The sequence below is a fragment of the Musa acuminata genome, chromosome BXJ1-11 (genome assembly GCF_036884655.1).
Source record: "Musa acuminata AAA Group cultivar baxijiao chromosome BXJ1-11, Cavendish_Baxijiao_AAA, whole genome shotgun sequence".
NCBI lineage: Eukaryota > Viridiplantae > Streptophyta > Magnoliopsida > Zingiberales > Musaceae > Musa > Musa acuminata.
The window spans coordinates 3,717,480-3,734,367 of NC_088337.1; the positions used below are offsets into that span (position 1 = coordinate 3,717,480).

Genomic DNA, 16,888 nt, shown 5'->3' on the forward strand with positions numbered 1-16,888 from the left:
AAATTAAAATAAACAAAAAAGATTCGGAATCAAAATTAATTGAAATAATCAGTTTCAAATTTGACGGAATCGAGACCACCAATTCGATAAACTAATCTGAAACTAGGATGAGGGCCATCACTTGATTCATCAAAATCATTTCCACTTTCCAACTACTAATAAATAAATAAAATAGCACAGCTAGAATTGTTGAGACACTCCAATAAAAGTTTGTCGAGCATATGCACACTGCTTGTAGTCAGAACCAAATTTTTAGTGTTGACAACCTGCACAAGTATGTCACATACTGATATAGAAGACTTAAACATGTTCAGTTTCAACAAAGGGAAATCGAAATCATGACTGCAGAAGATGTCATATTATCCAGACACAAATGTGCATCTTAGAATGTACAGTTGACTAGTAGAAGGCTGGCATACAAACTGCAACGTCCAATTGCTTCGAGCTTCTAAATACAAGCCATATGCTGCTTTCTTGATATAAGAGGTCCCGACAATGCACGTTCTGTTGGTTCTTCTCATCCCTGAAGGCAACCATCCAATTTGTTTGAGTATCACATGATACTATATGCATTGTGCCCTACAGAGGCAATTTATCTATATGCCCGAATATTGACTTGATAACAAGGTTCATACCTCTTATCAATTGCTGGAACTGCCAAGATCGAAGTCCATTGTATAGTCATACTCGATAGTAGGAACCACCGAGGCGATGAACTTCAAGAACAAGAACAGGTATCTGCAAAAGAATGGAGATGGTCATGGTAGCCGTATAATGCCACATTTCGACATTATAAATGGAATTGCAGTACTAAATTGGAGTTTGAGGAAATAGAACCAAAAGGCTGACAAGCACGGCTTATCAACTTTCGGAAACATCACATGACAAGGTCCTCGATGCATGAAGATTCTATATTTCAGTTACTGACTGCATCTATCACAAAGAACATTACTTATCGACTTCTGGTTCAACTCCACGTGATATTAGAACATCAATGATCTTTTTCATCACAGCACCATGACGACATGGATGTACAGATGCATGCTTCCCGGGCAAGTGAGGATGATCTTCACTTGTCACCTGTCAACTTCCAAAAGATGCAATTAATATCCAAATGAAAGTCAAGCAAGAAGTTGAAGTACCAAGAAAAATGATGACAAAATTATGTCGGAAAACTCTCGGTCTTACAGAGAAATAAATACCTTGAGAAAAAAATCTGACAACTAATTCATGAGAATGTTATGTCGCCATTTGTTTCTATGTCATGTGAAAGTCATTAGGACATGATCACTAATGCAGAACTTCCTTATTCAAGAAAATAAGGAGTCCAGACATGATCTATGTACAATGAAATCGTTACATAATGCTAGAACCAAACATATATTTTTAAATGATCTACCATTTATTAAAAACCATCACAGTAATGAGATATCCACTACTAAAACATGCAACACATACAATAACTACACTGGCAAATATCATATGGTACACCCGTGAAAATCAGATAAACTTGATGCTACCAATATTGATTGGGCATTATCATATTGGACTCAGTTGATACCATGAAAAAAATATAGAAACTTTGGGCTGTAGGATCTTCATCATCCATCTTTACAGAAGGAACATACAATTTTTTTTGGAGCCACTGATGAATTGTTTGGGGAATAAACACAAATACTTTTTCATCCACAAACACAACCTCAATAACGTCAGTTTATCACGCTAAAGGATAAACTGATCTCTGAGATATTCATGACAAATAATTAAAACAAGTGTGAGAGACAGCCAATCAGCCGTGAAATAAATTTTAGAACAGTGATATCACCGTTTTCCGTGCATGATCCTGGCTAACATCTTCAAATACCAGTTCTGGCTGCAGAGGCATCCTTGACTGCAACAGAATAACAAAACATACGGTCAAGGGCCTAGTAAAAAAGGCTCCAGATTATCATTAATATCTTAATATTTTTAACATATATCTACCAAGAAACAAATAAATCTGAAGGCCACAGAGAGTACAAGATTTGTTGAGAATAGCATGTGCGGTTACAATCACCACAACGGCAGCACAACTTATTAAATTAATGAAACTTTACTAGAATGTATCACATCATACTAGTAGCATCTACACAGAATAGTTGTCTGTGCCTATTTCTGAAAGTTAACTACATCATGTGACTCAGCTTTAGATCTGTCCACCAGAAAAGTTCCAAAATAAAGTATTCTCAATCTTAACAAGAGAATTCAAAATACTTGAGTTCCCCAGTCAGGAATCAGCAAAAAATTTCAAACTACAGAAAGTACATTTTGAAATTGGCAAATTGTTGTTTTCATGAATCACATTGTTTGACAGTAGACTGCTAAATGCTTGTGTATTTATTATTAAATCCATAAAGATGACAATGTACTATGAAAGTAGAAGCTAAAATAAATTAAAACATACAATTACTTTAAATAACTAATCTAAACTTTCATGAAGAAGCATCATTATAGTGGAACTACCTCATCATATCCAGTAAGCCATACACGAGGAGTTTGATAATACTTGTCATACCTGCAAAAACAAACATGTCATCCACAATAATCAAAATCCACTAACGGTAACTTTATCACAAGAATGATGAATGATATTCAAATTAAAAAAATAAATTACAAACAACAAAAGAATATAGATACATATATATATATTATATATAATATGAAATTGCAGTATTAGTTATATAAGATCATAATTATGGTCTAATCAACTTCGAACGTAACAACAACCCTTACTTTGTTAGTACCATGTTTTATAACGCATAGACAAAATCCAACTTATGAACTTCTTGATCCTGACCCTTGGACTAAAAAGGAAAAAGGTAAACAAGGTTGGCTTATTCTGTATATTAAAATTACAACAAGATTGTATAATAGATTTTAAAAGGACGAGTGTAATGTAATTAATCACACACTTGTATTCTTCTCAAACAAATTAAGGGTGTAAATTATAATTAAAGTAACTTACACTTCCATAAACAAGAACAAACAATGCAACCATGGAATGAGAACAAGATATACCACTAAAAATAGGGTGGGGTGTTTAAATTTGGCACGTATCTATCCAATACCATTCCCATGTATGGGCATGAGCATCTGACTATGCCTATGATAAATGTGGCATAGCATGACCTGCACCATGCTATGCCAAGATGAGATAAAAATGCTCTCTCCCTAGTTCACCATCTAACAAGGCAATTTTTGTCTTTCACCAAATTAAACAAACCCAAACGAGCTTATAAAGTCTGATAAGTCAAAATAAGATCCTTTTTTGTCATGCAGTGTCATCATATCAATTTTACCTTCTCTTTTGACTTTACCCTACCAGATATTTTCCTGTCTCTTGCCTTTTAGCCTGTTCACATTGTTGAATAAGAGTATAAGACTTTGAGTGCAAGAAGGAAATTTGAATTTGACTCTTCCTCTAAAGAATCAAAGAGTGAGGTCTACTTTATCTCTATTCAAAACCAGCAAGTCACTAAGTTAAATGTGCGGCATAAACAGATTGCAGGTAAGACATAAAATCACATTCTTAAGAAAAGAGCCCAGACTGCCAAATTATGTAGACCATGTGCAACCAAATGCTATGTTTATGTAGTGTTCTTAATTTCTTATATACAAGTAAGTTAGCTTACCTTCAAAAAGATTTTTGCATAAATGCTTGCAAGACATACAACACCAAAGATAGCAAACATATGTCAGTTATTTGAGTCAAAAGGACAATCTTTCTTCCACTAAAGTACTTACGTAATGCTAACATCATATGTTCGGGTCCGAAGAATGTTGTCATCCTCAGGTTCATTGGCAACAAAATATGTTGACTCAAGGGTGGCCTGCATTTAATCTAAACTATCAAAGACTGAAAATTACATTTGTAGAAAACCATAGATATGGAGCAAAGGAGAGGAATAAAACAATAACAACGACAAAGCATTTAACTGATATAAAGAATGCTATGCAACAGTTACCTTAGAAGTTCCAGCAACAAACAGTTAATACAGAAGACTTTGAAGAAGCTTAAGGCCAGGACCAAGGTATAAAGTGACCAAAATAGCAAGATAATTTGACCTACAAACTACATACTCCATGGGGGTAGGATTCCAAATATTATTAATGAGGGATCATCTTCATAAAATTATGCTATATATTGTGCAATGTTAGAGGGCAGGCCTTGGTACAACAGTAAGGTACACCCTTTAAATATTTGAAGATAAGATTGTATACATTGGTCCTCCCTAGACTCTGCATTGGTGGGAGCCTCATGTACTGGGTACACCTTTTTTTTATTGTGCAATATTGATACAATATAAAAAATAATTGTCTAGTATTGTGGGAGTGGATGAGATGGATGGATATAAGTTATCAACAAAACATTAGATTAAAGCGAGGAACAATAACACAAAGAAAGAAAAAAATATATAAACCAGGTTGACCGAACATCTGCATTCCAATTGAAGATTCCTACAAATTTTCATACATTCAGTGTCTGTTTCCTTATAATACCAATCATTAAACAGGATCTGCTGATTACTAGTGCAGGTGTCCAGTAACAGGAATAGTAATCCTTTTGAATTCCTTGTTTGCTTTGCTTTATTTCTTTCCTCTCCAATGAATTCAATCACACTGAATTTACCACATATTGTGTCACCCTCTATATATATATATATATATATATATATATATATATATATAACTGAAAATCTGATAACAATATGAACCTACATATTGGAGGTGCATGCTCATGATGAAAAATATAACATCATAATTATGTGAATAATTAGACCATCTTACAAGAAAAGTGGTGTTTCAGAAAACAAGTACAATTTATAAGAAATGAACATGAGCACTTGCCGTATCTGTTTCAATGAGGTTTTCAGGATCTTCATAATCCTCCATATCAGGTATGTCTTCCTCCGCCTCACCACCAAAATAAGCAGGGATAGACCTGATAGCCGCACCTTTGCTTATCTCCAGAGACTCCATGGAAGGCAATCCTTCCACCTCAGAACTCTTGGTCTCTAAGAACTCAAATTTTCAAGTTCCGGGACGGAAATTACAAACTAAGGACCATGCCCAATTCCAATAAATGAATCTCTCTCACCTTTTGGCATTCCGTGAGTGGCCAACCAGCCATCACCGTCATCATCATCATCGTTACCAAGAAGAAATTCCCCTCCTGCAGCATCGTATTCCTCTTCCATCGAACTAGCCCTCCTTAGACAAGGCACTAGGGGCGAACCAGAGTAAACAAAGCTAATTATTGATCGATCGAACATAAAGTGCTAGAATTCCATCTTTCTAGTTGAATAACACGAAATATGGTCACTGATCTTGAAAAAAGGGCAAAAGGAAGGATCTTTAATTTGACTAATCAGAAAACTTCAACAAGATGGCCAACAAAGGGCCGCCATACCATTCCTCGTTATCAGATATTGCTTGTCATCGGGCAAGTATGATTTCCTCTTGCTCGTTTCGCCTGCCTCCCTAACAAAACCAAGCCTAGTTGTAAGAAACCGAATCGAAAAGGAGAGATATGGAGACGAGGGAGAAGAGGGCCAACCAAGACCAGGTGGGGCATTTGGCAACGAGGTTGTCGCCGGCGAGGACGAACTCGGAGACGCTGAGGACGCCCTTCTCCTTGAAGGCGGAGACGGTGCGGGGCCCCGTGATCCGCTCCACCGTCCCCTTGAAAGCCTCGTGCAGCCTCTGCGTCAGCACCATCCTCTCTCTCTACCTTCCTTTCCCCCCTCGTTCCCTTCTCGCGGCGAGCAGAGGACAGAGGAAACGGAGAGGAGACACCAAAGGCAACAGCGACGAGATCAGAGACCGATCCAATTAGGTTTCCAAGGATCGATTTCGATGGATCCCGTGTATCGTGTGCTTCTGTCTTGGACGAGAGAGAGAGAGAGAGAGAGAGAGAGAGAGAGAGAGAGAGGGGGTAGGGATGTACGATCAAGTTTGACGTGGAAGAGAAGTTATACCACCAAATTATACGACTTTGATTGGACTCCAATCTAACGGTCCGCAGATTTCGCCCGACCCATTTGTTTTACCCGTTTACTGACCACCCATAACAAGTCTATTAGCTCCGAACCCGAATGTATAAAATCTTATTAGATTTTACAGCTCATATTTTCAATCAATGATATCTTAATAAGATTCAATGTAAATTCTCTTTCTTACCCTAATATGGTCACAAAGGTAGAGTCAGAATCTTTCAAGAATTTTATCGACTACTTAAAATACCTCGTGGATTCTACAGAATCACCGAAACCATTATCACTTTCCATTCAAAAATTTTAATAGACAATTTCTTGTGGATTCTTTAGAATCATCGAAATAATTATCACTTTCGCAATCACAAGACTCCAATCTTTTCCCTTTGGTGAAAAAGCAAATAACGAGAAAAAAAAACTTGATTAGTGTTTAGTTGAGCTTAGATGCTTTGCAATCACCAATGTCAAACATAGTCAATTTACTGCTTACAAAGTGGTCATCGGATAGATACGCATGTTGTATCTATAGATACGCATCACCATAGAATGTATGTATCTCATGTTTTGAGTCATGTACGATGTTAACAAGTCCATCACTAGTATCAATGCTTGTTCTCATCATTATTTTGAGGATAAATAAACGATTAGTTCAATGAACCAATCAATTCAAAGAGCATAGCGAAGAGATTATTAATGACATAAATTGCTGGAGATTGAAGAAAGAATCGAAATATCTTACCAGGGAGAAACTGAGAAAGGAGCATGTTGGGCACATATGCCACATCTCAGAAGCTGTCTGTCCAATACTTATGCAGGCCTCGATGCTGAGATAAAAAAAAGAGATGAAGCGAAGCAAATAAAAATAATGAAAAAAAAAAAGATAAACTCAATTCCTAGAACTGTCATACTACAGAATAGGGATTTAGTCACATATTATTTTATATCCAAACTTGGACAACTATATCAGTAATTGAACAACCTGTCAATTCAAGCATTATGCAACAGAACACAATTTAATATTGTTGACACATCCCTGCTACAGGTGAAATTTATCTCTGAACAGAACACCAAGGCTATTAAGCTATTGAAGTATAGAATGCAGCAGGGGCAGGCATATTGCTACTAGAGAAATTTATTGTTGGGCACATTGTACACGTGGAGCAGCATCTTCATCTTCATCATAGGCTTCCTGCTGCCGCTGCAGGCGCTGTCGCCTCATCTCCTCTTCGATGTTAACATCATACATGGTAGTCTCCTCACACTCGTCTAATTCCATGTTTGAGATGTGGTTGCTTGGCCTTGGTGGCAGAATTTTCTCCAGAGAACGACATTGATCAGGAGAAAACACTCCTGTCTCAGGAAATTCAACATTGAACTGGATATAAAGGCGACCCTTCATGAATGGCCTCCCATGATGAGGCATTCCTTCATCATCAATTGCTTTATATTGACCTAATTGGAGAGAGAAAATGAAACTTTAGACCACAGAACGAAGTGATAGACTACCTTAAGACAGCTGAAAAAGAATTAGCAAGAGGAAATTATAATCAACATAAGTAAAAGATGTGTACCGGGCTTGATGACTTCGCCTGGACTTGACTTGATAAGTAACTGTCTGCCATCAAGATGGGTCAGAACAAACTGAAATCCGCAAAGTGCCTCTGTCAGACTAAGTGTCCGATCCACATAGAGGTCATCATACTTCCTTTTGAATTTTGGATGCTCCTTATGTTGTAGGACAAAAATTATATCTCCTGTCACTGTATCCGGCTGCCAAAGAAAAAGGCAGGCATTGAATACAGAAGCCTCAATGTAATGTTTATGTTAGGAACAACTTGGATATTCAGATATTAGTCAACACAAGTCCCCACAAGCACAAATGCAACAGTGCCAAGAAGGATAATCAGAATGTAATACCAGAGACACTGTAATGCATTTTTATTTTACATTGCCTGGCAAAAAACATACATGTAGATGGGAGAACGCACACAAGCATGGAATTTTTTAAGGAAACAACCTAAATCGACAAGAAGTTCAAAGCTAAACAAAGTAAATTACTAGAGGCACATGATTTTTTTCTTACAGCTTCATCAGCTTCTCCTGCAAATACAATCTTCTGACCATGTTGCATTCCCTTCTCAACATGAACCTCCAAGACCTTCTTTTCCTGCATAACTTTGTTCCCTTTACAATGTGGGCATTTGTCCTTATCGCTGATGACCTCACCTAAAAATTATTTACAATATACTCAGAACAAAAACAAATGCTTATGGTAGAGCATATTTGTCCATGGGTATGTACATATATATATATGTAATTATGTATATGTATAGGTATATGTATATATATATATGTATATATATATATGTATATATATATATATACATATATATATACATATATATACATATACATATATATAGAATGAGAGAGAAAATTCTATAGCACCTGAGCCTCTGCATTCAGGGCAAACGTGCTGCATTTGCTGGATCATGCCTAGTCCAATTTGTCTAGTTACAGTCCTCATTCCTGTACCTTGACATCCATAACATCTCCCTGAAGCTCCACTCTTTGAACCTTTTCTGAAATAATCAACAAGCTTACAGATGAACTAAACAAAAGACAAAAATAGATTCATGGAAAACATAAAACAAAGTGCATCTCATTCTTCTAGGTAATATAATGATCATATTTGGGAATAAACTGAATCCATAGAATTTAAAATCTTGAATGGTCCCAATTCTTTGTAGAAACTAACCATGCAGCCAATATATATGCTAAGACATATGAATAAAATATGCATTGCTGCTTCCCACCAAGAAGAAGCAAATAAAAGAAAGATCAGACCAAAGTGAAGTTACACTCCACATGTACTCGACATAATTCTACCTAATCATTCACACCCATCTCCATATTGTCTGAATGAACAACTGTTAATTTCTAAAGCATTATATCACAACATTATTGGAAATAAACATGATTAATATTACCACTGGTATGTTAGAATCTTTTTGAGAAACTCGATGCCAGATCAAATCAGATCCAGTAAATGCCTATTCATGTTTGTACAATATTTGGAAAATTACGCCATTGATTCAAGATGAGCATCAGTAGCAGTCGCACTCAAAGTTAAGGGCTAAACCGATCAACACTCAAGTTAGCTGGGTATAGTCAGATACATTATGTAATTCTTAGGATCACCTGAACCCAAAGTGGGTTGGCTGATCTGATCCGGGATTAGCTATAGAGATTCTATAAAATCGTTCAAAGTGATAGGGATAGCTGATTTTTTTTCAATCTCAAGTGATATGTGATCTGCTGGGAAGAAAAGAAGGAAAAGAAGATGAGAAGAAAATTAGGAAGAGTAAAAGATGAGACTTGCAGTACAAACTACAAAGAGAATAAAGTTGTCGTTAATTGATCCTGAAAATTCATCCAGGTCAGTAAAGAGGTTGAGAAGGCAGTAGTGAGGTCATGAACAGGTTACATAGTCTGTTCCTATCCTGTGAAAGGTCAGGTTGTGTAGAGAAGGACACACAAGTCAAGGAGAGGTTCACCACTCTATCCTGTGAAAGGAGGGGAGGAACTTCTTGAGGAAACCATCTTCTATTCATAAGAAAAAAGGAGAGAAGTGGGTATATCACAAGACATGAAAAAAAACGAAAGGGCAAAAAAAACTAGTGTTCACAATTCATTTCATGCTGACAACTCAATGGAGAAGATCCTAGATTTAAGGAACTGACATAAACCCCTATTTCTGATGCACAAATTTTGTGGTACATAACATTGACATATAAACCTCTATTCATGTGTAAATGAAAAATTCTTGGATGACTTCTAAATCCAAATTTGATAACTTAGACCAACTTGCAACCAGCAAAATTGCCATGACCACAACTATAAATGCTTTCTTTCTCATCCGTACTTTTGTGAAAGAGTTGTAAATCAGTGCTCTTAGATGATTTCAGATTTTTGGGAGCTTTAAGCCATTATGATTTGCGTATGTATGGTTGGTGCAGGTACAATGCCAAATCTAAGTCCTATTTTGGTTTCATCTGTATAACAAGACATTGTTGCATTCAGGGTTTCAATTCCAAAATTGTCTTCTCTGCTTGAAAGGGTCTTCTATACATTATACACAGTCCTCCCCTCAGTTTTAATACCCTTCAGTTTTTATTTGCAATGAAGGATGGACATAATGAATGTTGTTTTCTTCTCTCAGTTGTAATATGCTACTGATTTGTGTAAGTTTCATGATCAATGACATGACACCAACTCATAACTGTAGTTCAAGATGTCTCACAAAATGCATCTCTCTTCCACTGACTATCCTTTTATCTTACCTTCTGGTCGTCACTTTTCATATTTCTTTTTATTTAACTTCACTATGGAATCCAATTCTATGCTCCGAGTATTTCTGTCACTAACCTAGTTATTACCACTTAGCTCTTGCTTGTCATTTATATTTAGATATGTCATACAAGATTTTCCCAACACATTCTATGTTTCATCAATTATGTGGAAACTTCAAAGATCAATAGTATCTTCAAAATTAAGCATCAAAATCCATTTCAGTCCTTTGAATCCTGATACCTGGATTGTGCAGTACCTTCCCAATCTTAGTTGACCAGAAGATCAATCTTCATTTCAGCTTCAAGAAATTTTCATATCTTAAATAACAAAATCTTGTTGTGCAAGATCAAACAGTTTTCTTAGGAGTAATTCCATTCAAAAATGCCAAACCGAGTCACTGTTGCCATGTTTATAAGAGGTCAAGATGAGATCAATACTTAAAGTCAAAAGAAAGATAACAGCAACAATCCAATATGACCAACAAATTGCATTAAAAATTCCACTACAACAGAGCCGTTAAACCCATTGTTAAACATTTAAGCACAACAACCAAGTTCAAAAAACCCACTCATTGACCGCTTCAATTTAGCACAACACTATAAAAAGCAAAAGTGGGGCGGTTGTAATCTCCATGCAATATCCTAGTCAAATGCCACAATACATTTCTAAGCAGATCCATTAACTTGGCAACAAGGAATCCTAGATGCCGTTGGCAAATCACAAAAATCCATAAATACATGCAAATGTCACTAACATATGAGTTATAAAATATATAAGAACACAAAGAGCTTTTTCTTTTTCCCCTCCTAATGTGCAAAATAACAAGGTGTTCAACTGTTTGACTGTTGAACTTTTCAAGAACATTTTTTTGATATCCTTGCTCCTTGCAAGATAAAAAGATCAACAAAATAAGACTGTTTTCTGACATGAATCACACCAAAATTATGTGAAGCATATGTTGAATTACACCACGGATAAAATCATGGATCACAAAATTCTCAATTAGAGATCAGATTATGAAAAAGAAAGAAAGAAGTTTCAGGACAGGATGACTAGACAAATTAAACAGACACACGGAATAACCAAAAGACACATGTATAGTCCGGTGTTTTTTAGGATAAACAGCCTCAATTCATGAACATAACTTTAGCTAGAAGATGGTTTACTTGCTGATATAGGTACATGCATTAACAAGTATAATATAACTTCCCTTTACAACCAAAATATTTAAAAAATATTGTTCAATTCTTTAAGAAAGGCAAGATGCTACCCATTTATAGCTTCAAGTGCCAAAATTTACCTTAATTTTCAAAATCTAACAAGAAGATTGATTGCATGCCTTACAGGCCACATAATAACAAATGTCTTGTTCTCAATGATCATAATTGAGTTAGATGATTGCTTGAGGGATTATATCATCAATAACATGGAAATAGATATTGTGATGCTAAATAATCTTGGTCCTAGAACTTCATTGAGGACATGTAATCTTTGCCGATTATTGTATTTTGTTCAAATTTCAAAGGTGCCAGAGCAGTGAAGCATCAAGGTTCTTGAAGCTTGGACAAAGCACTGATGATAGCACATGCCTTAGTTAACAAAGGCACACGACGTAAAACAAATCCATAGAGTAACTGGAGGAGCTTGTCAGGATTCCATGGTAAGTAATTTGTTATGTAGGCATCAACCTCTCTGTTACTCTTGTTTAGATTCTCTTTCTTTGAATTTTCCTTTTTCTTTTCCCCTAAGCCCAACTCTGAAGCCAGCAAAATGTTATAACATAATCCAAATACTTGGTCTTCATTTCCTTTTCAGTGAAGGGTGATCTCCCCAAAATAACAAAACTTTTTCCTCTTAGGCATTTGGCTTTCTGGAAAGGTTAGACACTTAACAGGCACATCAATGAAGCTAGTGAGCTTCAAGTGAGCTCGTATACTTTTTAGATGATGAACATGCATTGATTTTGCTAAAACTTAACAATACTCATTGCTACTCCAGCAAAATTAAAAATATAAACCACATAGATTCAGAGAATGAGTATGATGTACAACTAAGAAGCATGAACACATTGGGCGGTCGATAGTTAGTATAAAGGTGAAGCAATTACATTGGCTAAGTCAATAGCACTTAATACTAATATCAAGCTTAGAATAAAAAAGCAAATACAATTGACAGTTGATTTCCCATTAAACTAATAAGCATCATGGACAGTTCTCAGACAAAATATGACAAAATTGCCGATGCATACCCTTTGCACTTTTGGCATAAGGCATTTCTTGACAGTGAAAGCTTTTTCGATGTCCCATTGTACAGGTCTTCCAAAGACACCTTTAAGGAATGAACTACATCTTCACCTCGTTTTTGCCTACGACCTCTTGAACTGCCACCTTCAGGCCAAATACATCTAATAAATTTATCATCCATAAATCACATAGCAAAGTAAAAGGAGTTGCAAAAAAATTTTCCTCACCACCAAAACTGCCACCACCGAAACTGCTACCACCGAAGAACTGCTCAAATATTTCAAATGGATTGTGGAAACTTCCACCACCGCCTCCTCCTATTCCCTCTTTAAGTGCATCTTCCCCATATTTATCATAAATTTCTCTCTTTTCAGGATCACTAAGAACTTCGTATGCTTGAGCCAATTCCTTAAACTGATCCAATGCATTAATAACGAGATATTAAGTACGAGAGAACAAGAAGGCATATTAAGCAAAAAAACTACGAATGGTCTCTTGAAAACACCAACAGTACTACCGTGAACAGAAACAGAAGACAAAAGAATCACTTAGAGATTTTGATAAAAAAAGGCTCACCTTCTCAGGATCTCCACCCTTATCCGGGTGGTTCCTTATGGCGGCCTTCCTATAGGCTTTCTTCAGCTCATCCTGGCTTGCGCTCTTGGGAACCCCAAGAATCTCGTAGTACTTGGTGTTGTCGCTCTTCCTCTGGGCACGCGCAAACATGATTGCCGATCTCTAGAAGCCTCTCGCTCTCAAACTCCTCAGTTTCCCTAACAAAGCACAAGCGCCGGGCGAATCAAGAAAATAATCTTACAAAACGAACCACGAACCCATTTTCCTCCCAAATGACCACAAATAACACAAATCTTTACAGGAACCAGAACCTCTCATACAGATCCCGGAACAAAACTGACTTCGAACCACATAAATTAGAGTGAAGACAGGAAATCGAAGTTGAAAGTTACTTGGAATCAGATCGGAAACGAAACCCTTACCTGATGCGGATGGGGGAACCGATCGGAGGCGGTGGAGGACGGGCGGGGGAGAATTCACTACAAAGCGATATCGAGGAGAGAGAGAGAAGGGGCGCGTCTCGTCCGCTTCGATCCTTTTAGGTAGCCGCCTCACTCGGTGGGGCTCACTGGTCCACGAGATCTGGACCGTCCATCACACTGATCCTGCCGTGGATGCTACCCCGATGAAGGAATCGTCCGCCGGCCCGTGGTATTTGACCGACTTGCGCTTGTGGGCCACACCGGAATTGGCACAAGAGAGTAGGCCCCAGCTGGGCTTGGGCCCACAAATTAAGTTGGAAGGTCGAGTCTTCGTCATGTATGGCTCAATCAAAATCACATCCAACAGATTTAGTCGGATGATGATATGTCCGATTTATTTATCTCAATATGAAGATATTTATTAATATTCAATAGAAAAAGAAGACTAATCATTTGAGGTGACGTGTTATCGGCGAGGGAAAACCAGATTTGAATGTTGACTTCATTTTACAGGCTTTGTCGGCATATGTTGACTCGGAAACATCCCCTCCAACCTGCTGAAGCAACGCATCTGAGCACAGTAATTTCACTGCCATGCTCGAATCGCCTCCTAAGCTTCACTGACATCCTATAAAAACCAAGGCTCTATGGTCACCATGAAGCCCATAACCTTAACCTTTTCCTTCTCTTTCTCTCTCGCTCTCGCTCGCTGGCTTGCTTGGCCACCTTCGTTCGACAGCCATGGCGGGATCGAATTGTGATCCTGTTACACTCAGGAAGCTCTTCCACTCGGGGGAAATAGATTTCTACTGCCGACTCGTTCGACAGTTGGACCAGAACCCGGAGCGCATGAAACAGGTGATTGCACTGTGGTTATGGTTTGAATCCATCGGCCACCATGAATTCATCCAGCGAGTGTCGTCCCTTAAAGGCGACGACGTCATCCTCGGCTTCGTGAGCGAGGCCGAGGCCTGCCTCGACCGCCTCATGGGCCACCATGTGCAGACGAGGGGCGACGAGCTGCCGCTGACCAGTTCCCTCATGGCGAAGAAGATGGACCTTCGGTTCTTCGAGTCCCACCGCGATAAGGCCATCGAAGGCGTCATGCACTTCTTCCACAGCGTCTGCCAGATCATATTCAACGATGAGCCCATGGAGAGGGCGGCGGAGAATGCCAACCACCCCAACGACCACTGCCGGCACACCAGCGGGCTGCACGATATCAGGTCACCGATGAGGGAGAGACGCAACCAAGAGGAAGGCGGAGCCTCGACCTCGGCCATGGCCATGATCCCACCGCAGTTTTCCACTGTCCCCTCGCCGCTGCGCGACATGCTGAACCCGATGGCCAGGCCGTGGACGCCGGAGATCGTCCGGTCGTCGGATGACCAGCGATCCTTGTTCATCACCTTCTCCATGGGGCAACACATCTCCAGGGAGGAAATCAAGCAGTACTTCAACGCGTAAGTCGAGATCCAGCGATGGCTTCTATGCACGAACACTTTGTTGCATCCGGAATCTGACATGAACAGGTCTGCTTGGTGGCAGGCGATACGGGCCTTGTGTCGAGGTGGTGTTAACAGAGAGGGCGCCGCCGGGGCACCAGCCGATGTTCGGGCGGTTGATCTTCACGGATGCTACCATGGTAGCTAGGGTTCTGAACGGGCTGCCAACAGCCAAGTTCATCATCAACGGCAAGCATCTGTGGGCGAGGATGTACACGCCTTACCAGACTAGGGTTTGAAGGTAAGGGTGACTAATGCTTCCAAATGACAGAAGCAAGTTTAGACTAGCTTTAATTGCATGTATATGTAACCATAAAGTCTATAATTATGTTATATTTGAAATACGAAAATAATTTATATGTCAAGATTGAAATCAAGTGTATAGATCTAATTATTACAATACGTACCTTTTGATGTCTATCTCTTCAGAAATCTTGTTTGATCTGCTAAGCATCGTCTGTGATCCAAGATTGCTGCAGTCACCATCACCGTCTGCAAGGACCTAATTAATTATTATATCTGAATGAAACTCAATTAATTATTATATTATATATCTTATTAATTATAAAAGGGTCATAACATCTAACAGTATTTGATATACATAAGCATATGTGAGCATATGAACACACTAATATACGAGCGTGGATGCAAACATGTAAATGCAAGCATACACAGGCATATTAATATACTTGGGCTACACTAGTGCGAGTGATGATGGATCCTTGTAAAGTTCATATTTATATTTGATTAATAAATATTTATATTAATGCCTACTTGTCGTAGTTTAAGTCTCTCCTATAACACTTAGCTTAACATTTGATTAGTTTCTCAAATGTATTAATTAATTTCATAATAAATGATGAGATTCAATACTTTTGAGTCTTTAGTGATGCCCTTGTTGTTATGCAGAGGGTAGAGGCATTGAGGTTGGTGAAGAAGTTGAAGAGGATGCCAAGGGAAGGAGGCACCAAAGGAGAAGTTGGAGAGGTCGGAGTGATGATCGACATGATGGATTGCAAGAGCCTTACCTCTAAGATCATATTTATGAAATCTATCATCGATCCTATAGTTTGAAAAATATTTTATGTAGTTTGCTCATTTCTCTCTCTCTCTCTCTCTCTCTCTCTCTCTCTCTCTCTCTCTCTATCGATGTTGGAGGCTTTTATCTCCATGGCTTTGACTTTCTTTGGATTGATGTTGATTCGCCTTTGATGCATGTGAACTCTTTTAATAGTGTTGACGGTCTTCTCACTATTGAATAGATGGGTGTTGGTTGTTTGACTTTTTTACTAATATATCATCTATATAAGCTTTCATATTTCGTTCAATTTGATCTCTTGAATATTTTATTAATTATTTCTTGATAAGTTGTCCTAAAATTTTTTAGTCTAAATGGCATAACCTCATTATCTTTGAATGTCATTTTGATCTAATTATATCTTAAAAATATATCCACAAATATCAAAAAATTATAGTCAATAGTGATATTAATTAATTGGTTAATTACCTATCCTTTTGACAAATTAATTAAAGAAAAACGTTCGTGAGCTGATTAAGATAATAAACTTTGCCAATGAAATTAACAATTAAGAAATTATTGACTTCTTCTAAAATATTTGATTGTCAATTTGGGGAAATTGTCTTGACTTTGATTGAACTTGATGGTAGTTAGGGTTGATGTTGAGATGATGTTAAGTTATAATTCGATCGATGTTAGGCATACCACTTAGGTACTAGGCAAAGATTTTTAAGTTATA

General features: G+C 37.8%; 3 protein-coding genes across 4 annotated transcripts; 1 reads left to right on the plus strand and 2 right to left on the minus strand.

Annotated features, from left to right (window-relative positions):
* Positions 1-279: 279 nt before the first annotated feature.
* Positions 280-5,949, minus strand: LOC103970398 (autophagy-related protein 3). 2 transcript variants are annotated; one of them, XM_009384163.2, is made up of 10 exons: positions 5,597-5,949; positions 5,450-5,520; positions 5,138-5,263; positions 4,888-5,054; positions 3,784-3,869; positions 2,503-2,554; positions 1,826-1,891; positions 953-1,080; positions 636-738; positions 280-523 (listed from the first exon to the last, which is right to left on the minus strand). In XM_009384163.2, the coding sequence occupies exons 1-9, from the start codon at positions 5,755-5,757 to the stop codon at positions 642-644; spliced, it is 954 nt and encodes a 317-aa protein (XP_009382438.2). In that variant the 5' UTR covers positions 5,758-5,949; the 3' UTR covers positions 280-523; positions 636-641. The 2 variants fall into 2 exon arrangements, with proteins under 2 accessions (XP_009382438.2, XP_064945247.1); XM_065089175.1 differs by lacking the exon at positions 280-523 and having other exon boundaries at positions 630-738; positions 5,597-5,899.
* A 988-nt stretch (positions 5,950-6,937) lies between these two features.
* Positions 6,938-13,777, minus strand: LOC135596913 (chaperone protein dnaJ A6-like). Its single transcript, XM_065089177.1, has 8 exons — positions 13,627-13,777; positions 13,205-13,401; positions 12,856-13,042; positions 12,634-12,772; positions 8,481-8,614; positions 8,116-8,258; positions 7,604-7,802; positions 6,938-7,484 (listed from the first exon to the last, which is right to left on the minus strand). Exons 2-8 carry the CDS (start codon positions 13,352-13,354, stop codon positions 7,165-7,167), a joined length of 1,272 nt encoding a protein of 423 aa, XP_064945249.1. The 5' UTR covers positions 13,355-13,401; positions 13,627-13,777; the 3' UTR covers positions 6,938-7,164.
* A 590-nt stretch (positions 13,778-14,367) lies between these two features.
* On the plus strand, positions 14,368-16,205 carry LOC103970883 (uncharacterized). Its single transcript, XM_018820399.2, has 3 exons — positions 14,368-15,089; positions 15,175-15,364; positions 16,041-16,205. Exons 1-3 carry the CDS (start codon positions 14,368-14,370, stop codon positions 16,203-16,205), a joined length of 1,077 nt encoding a protein of 358 aa, XP_018675944.2.
* Positions 16,206-16,888: the final 683 nt, after the last annotated feature.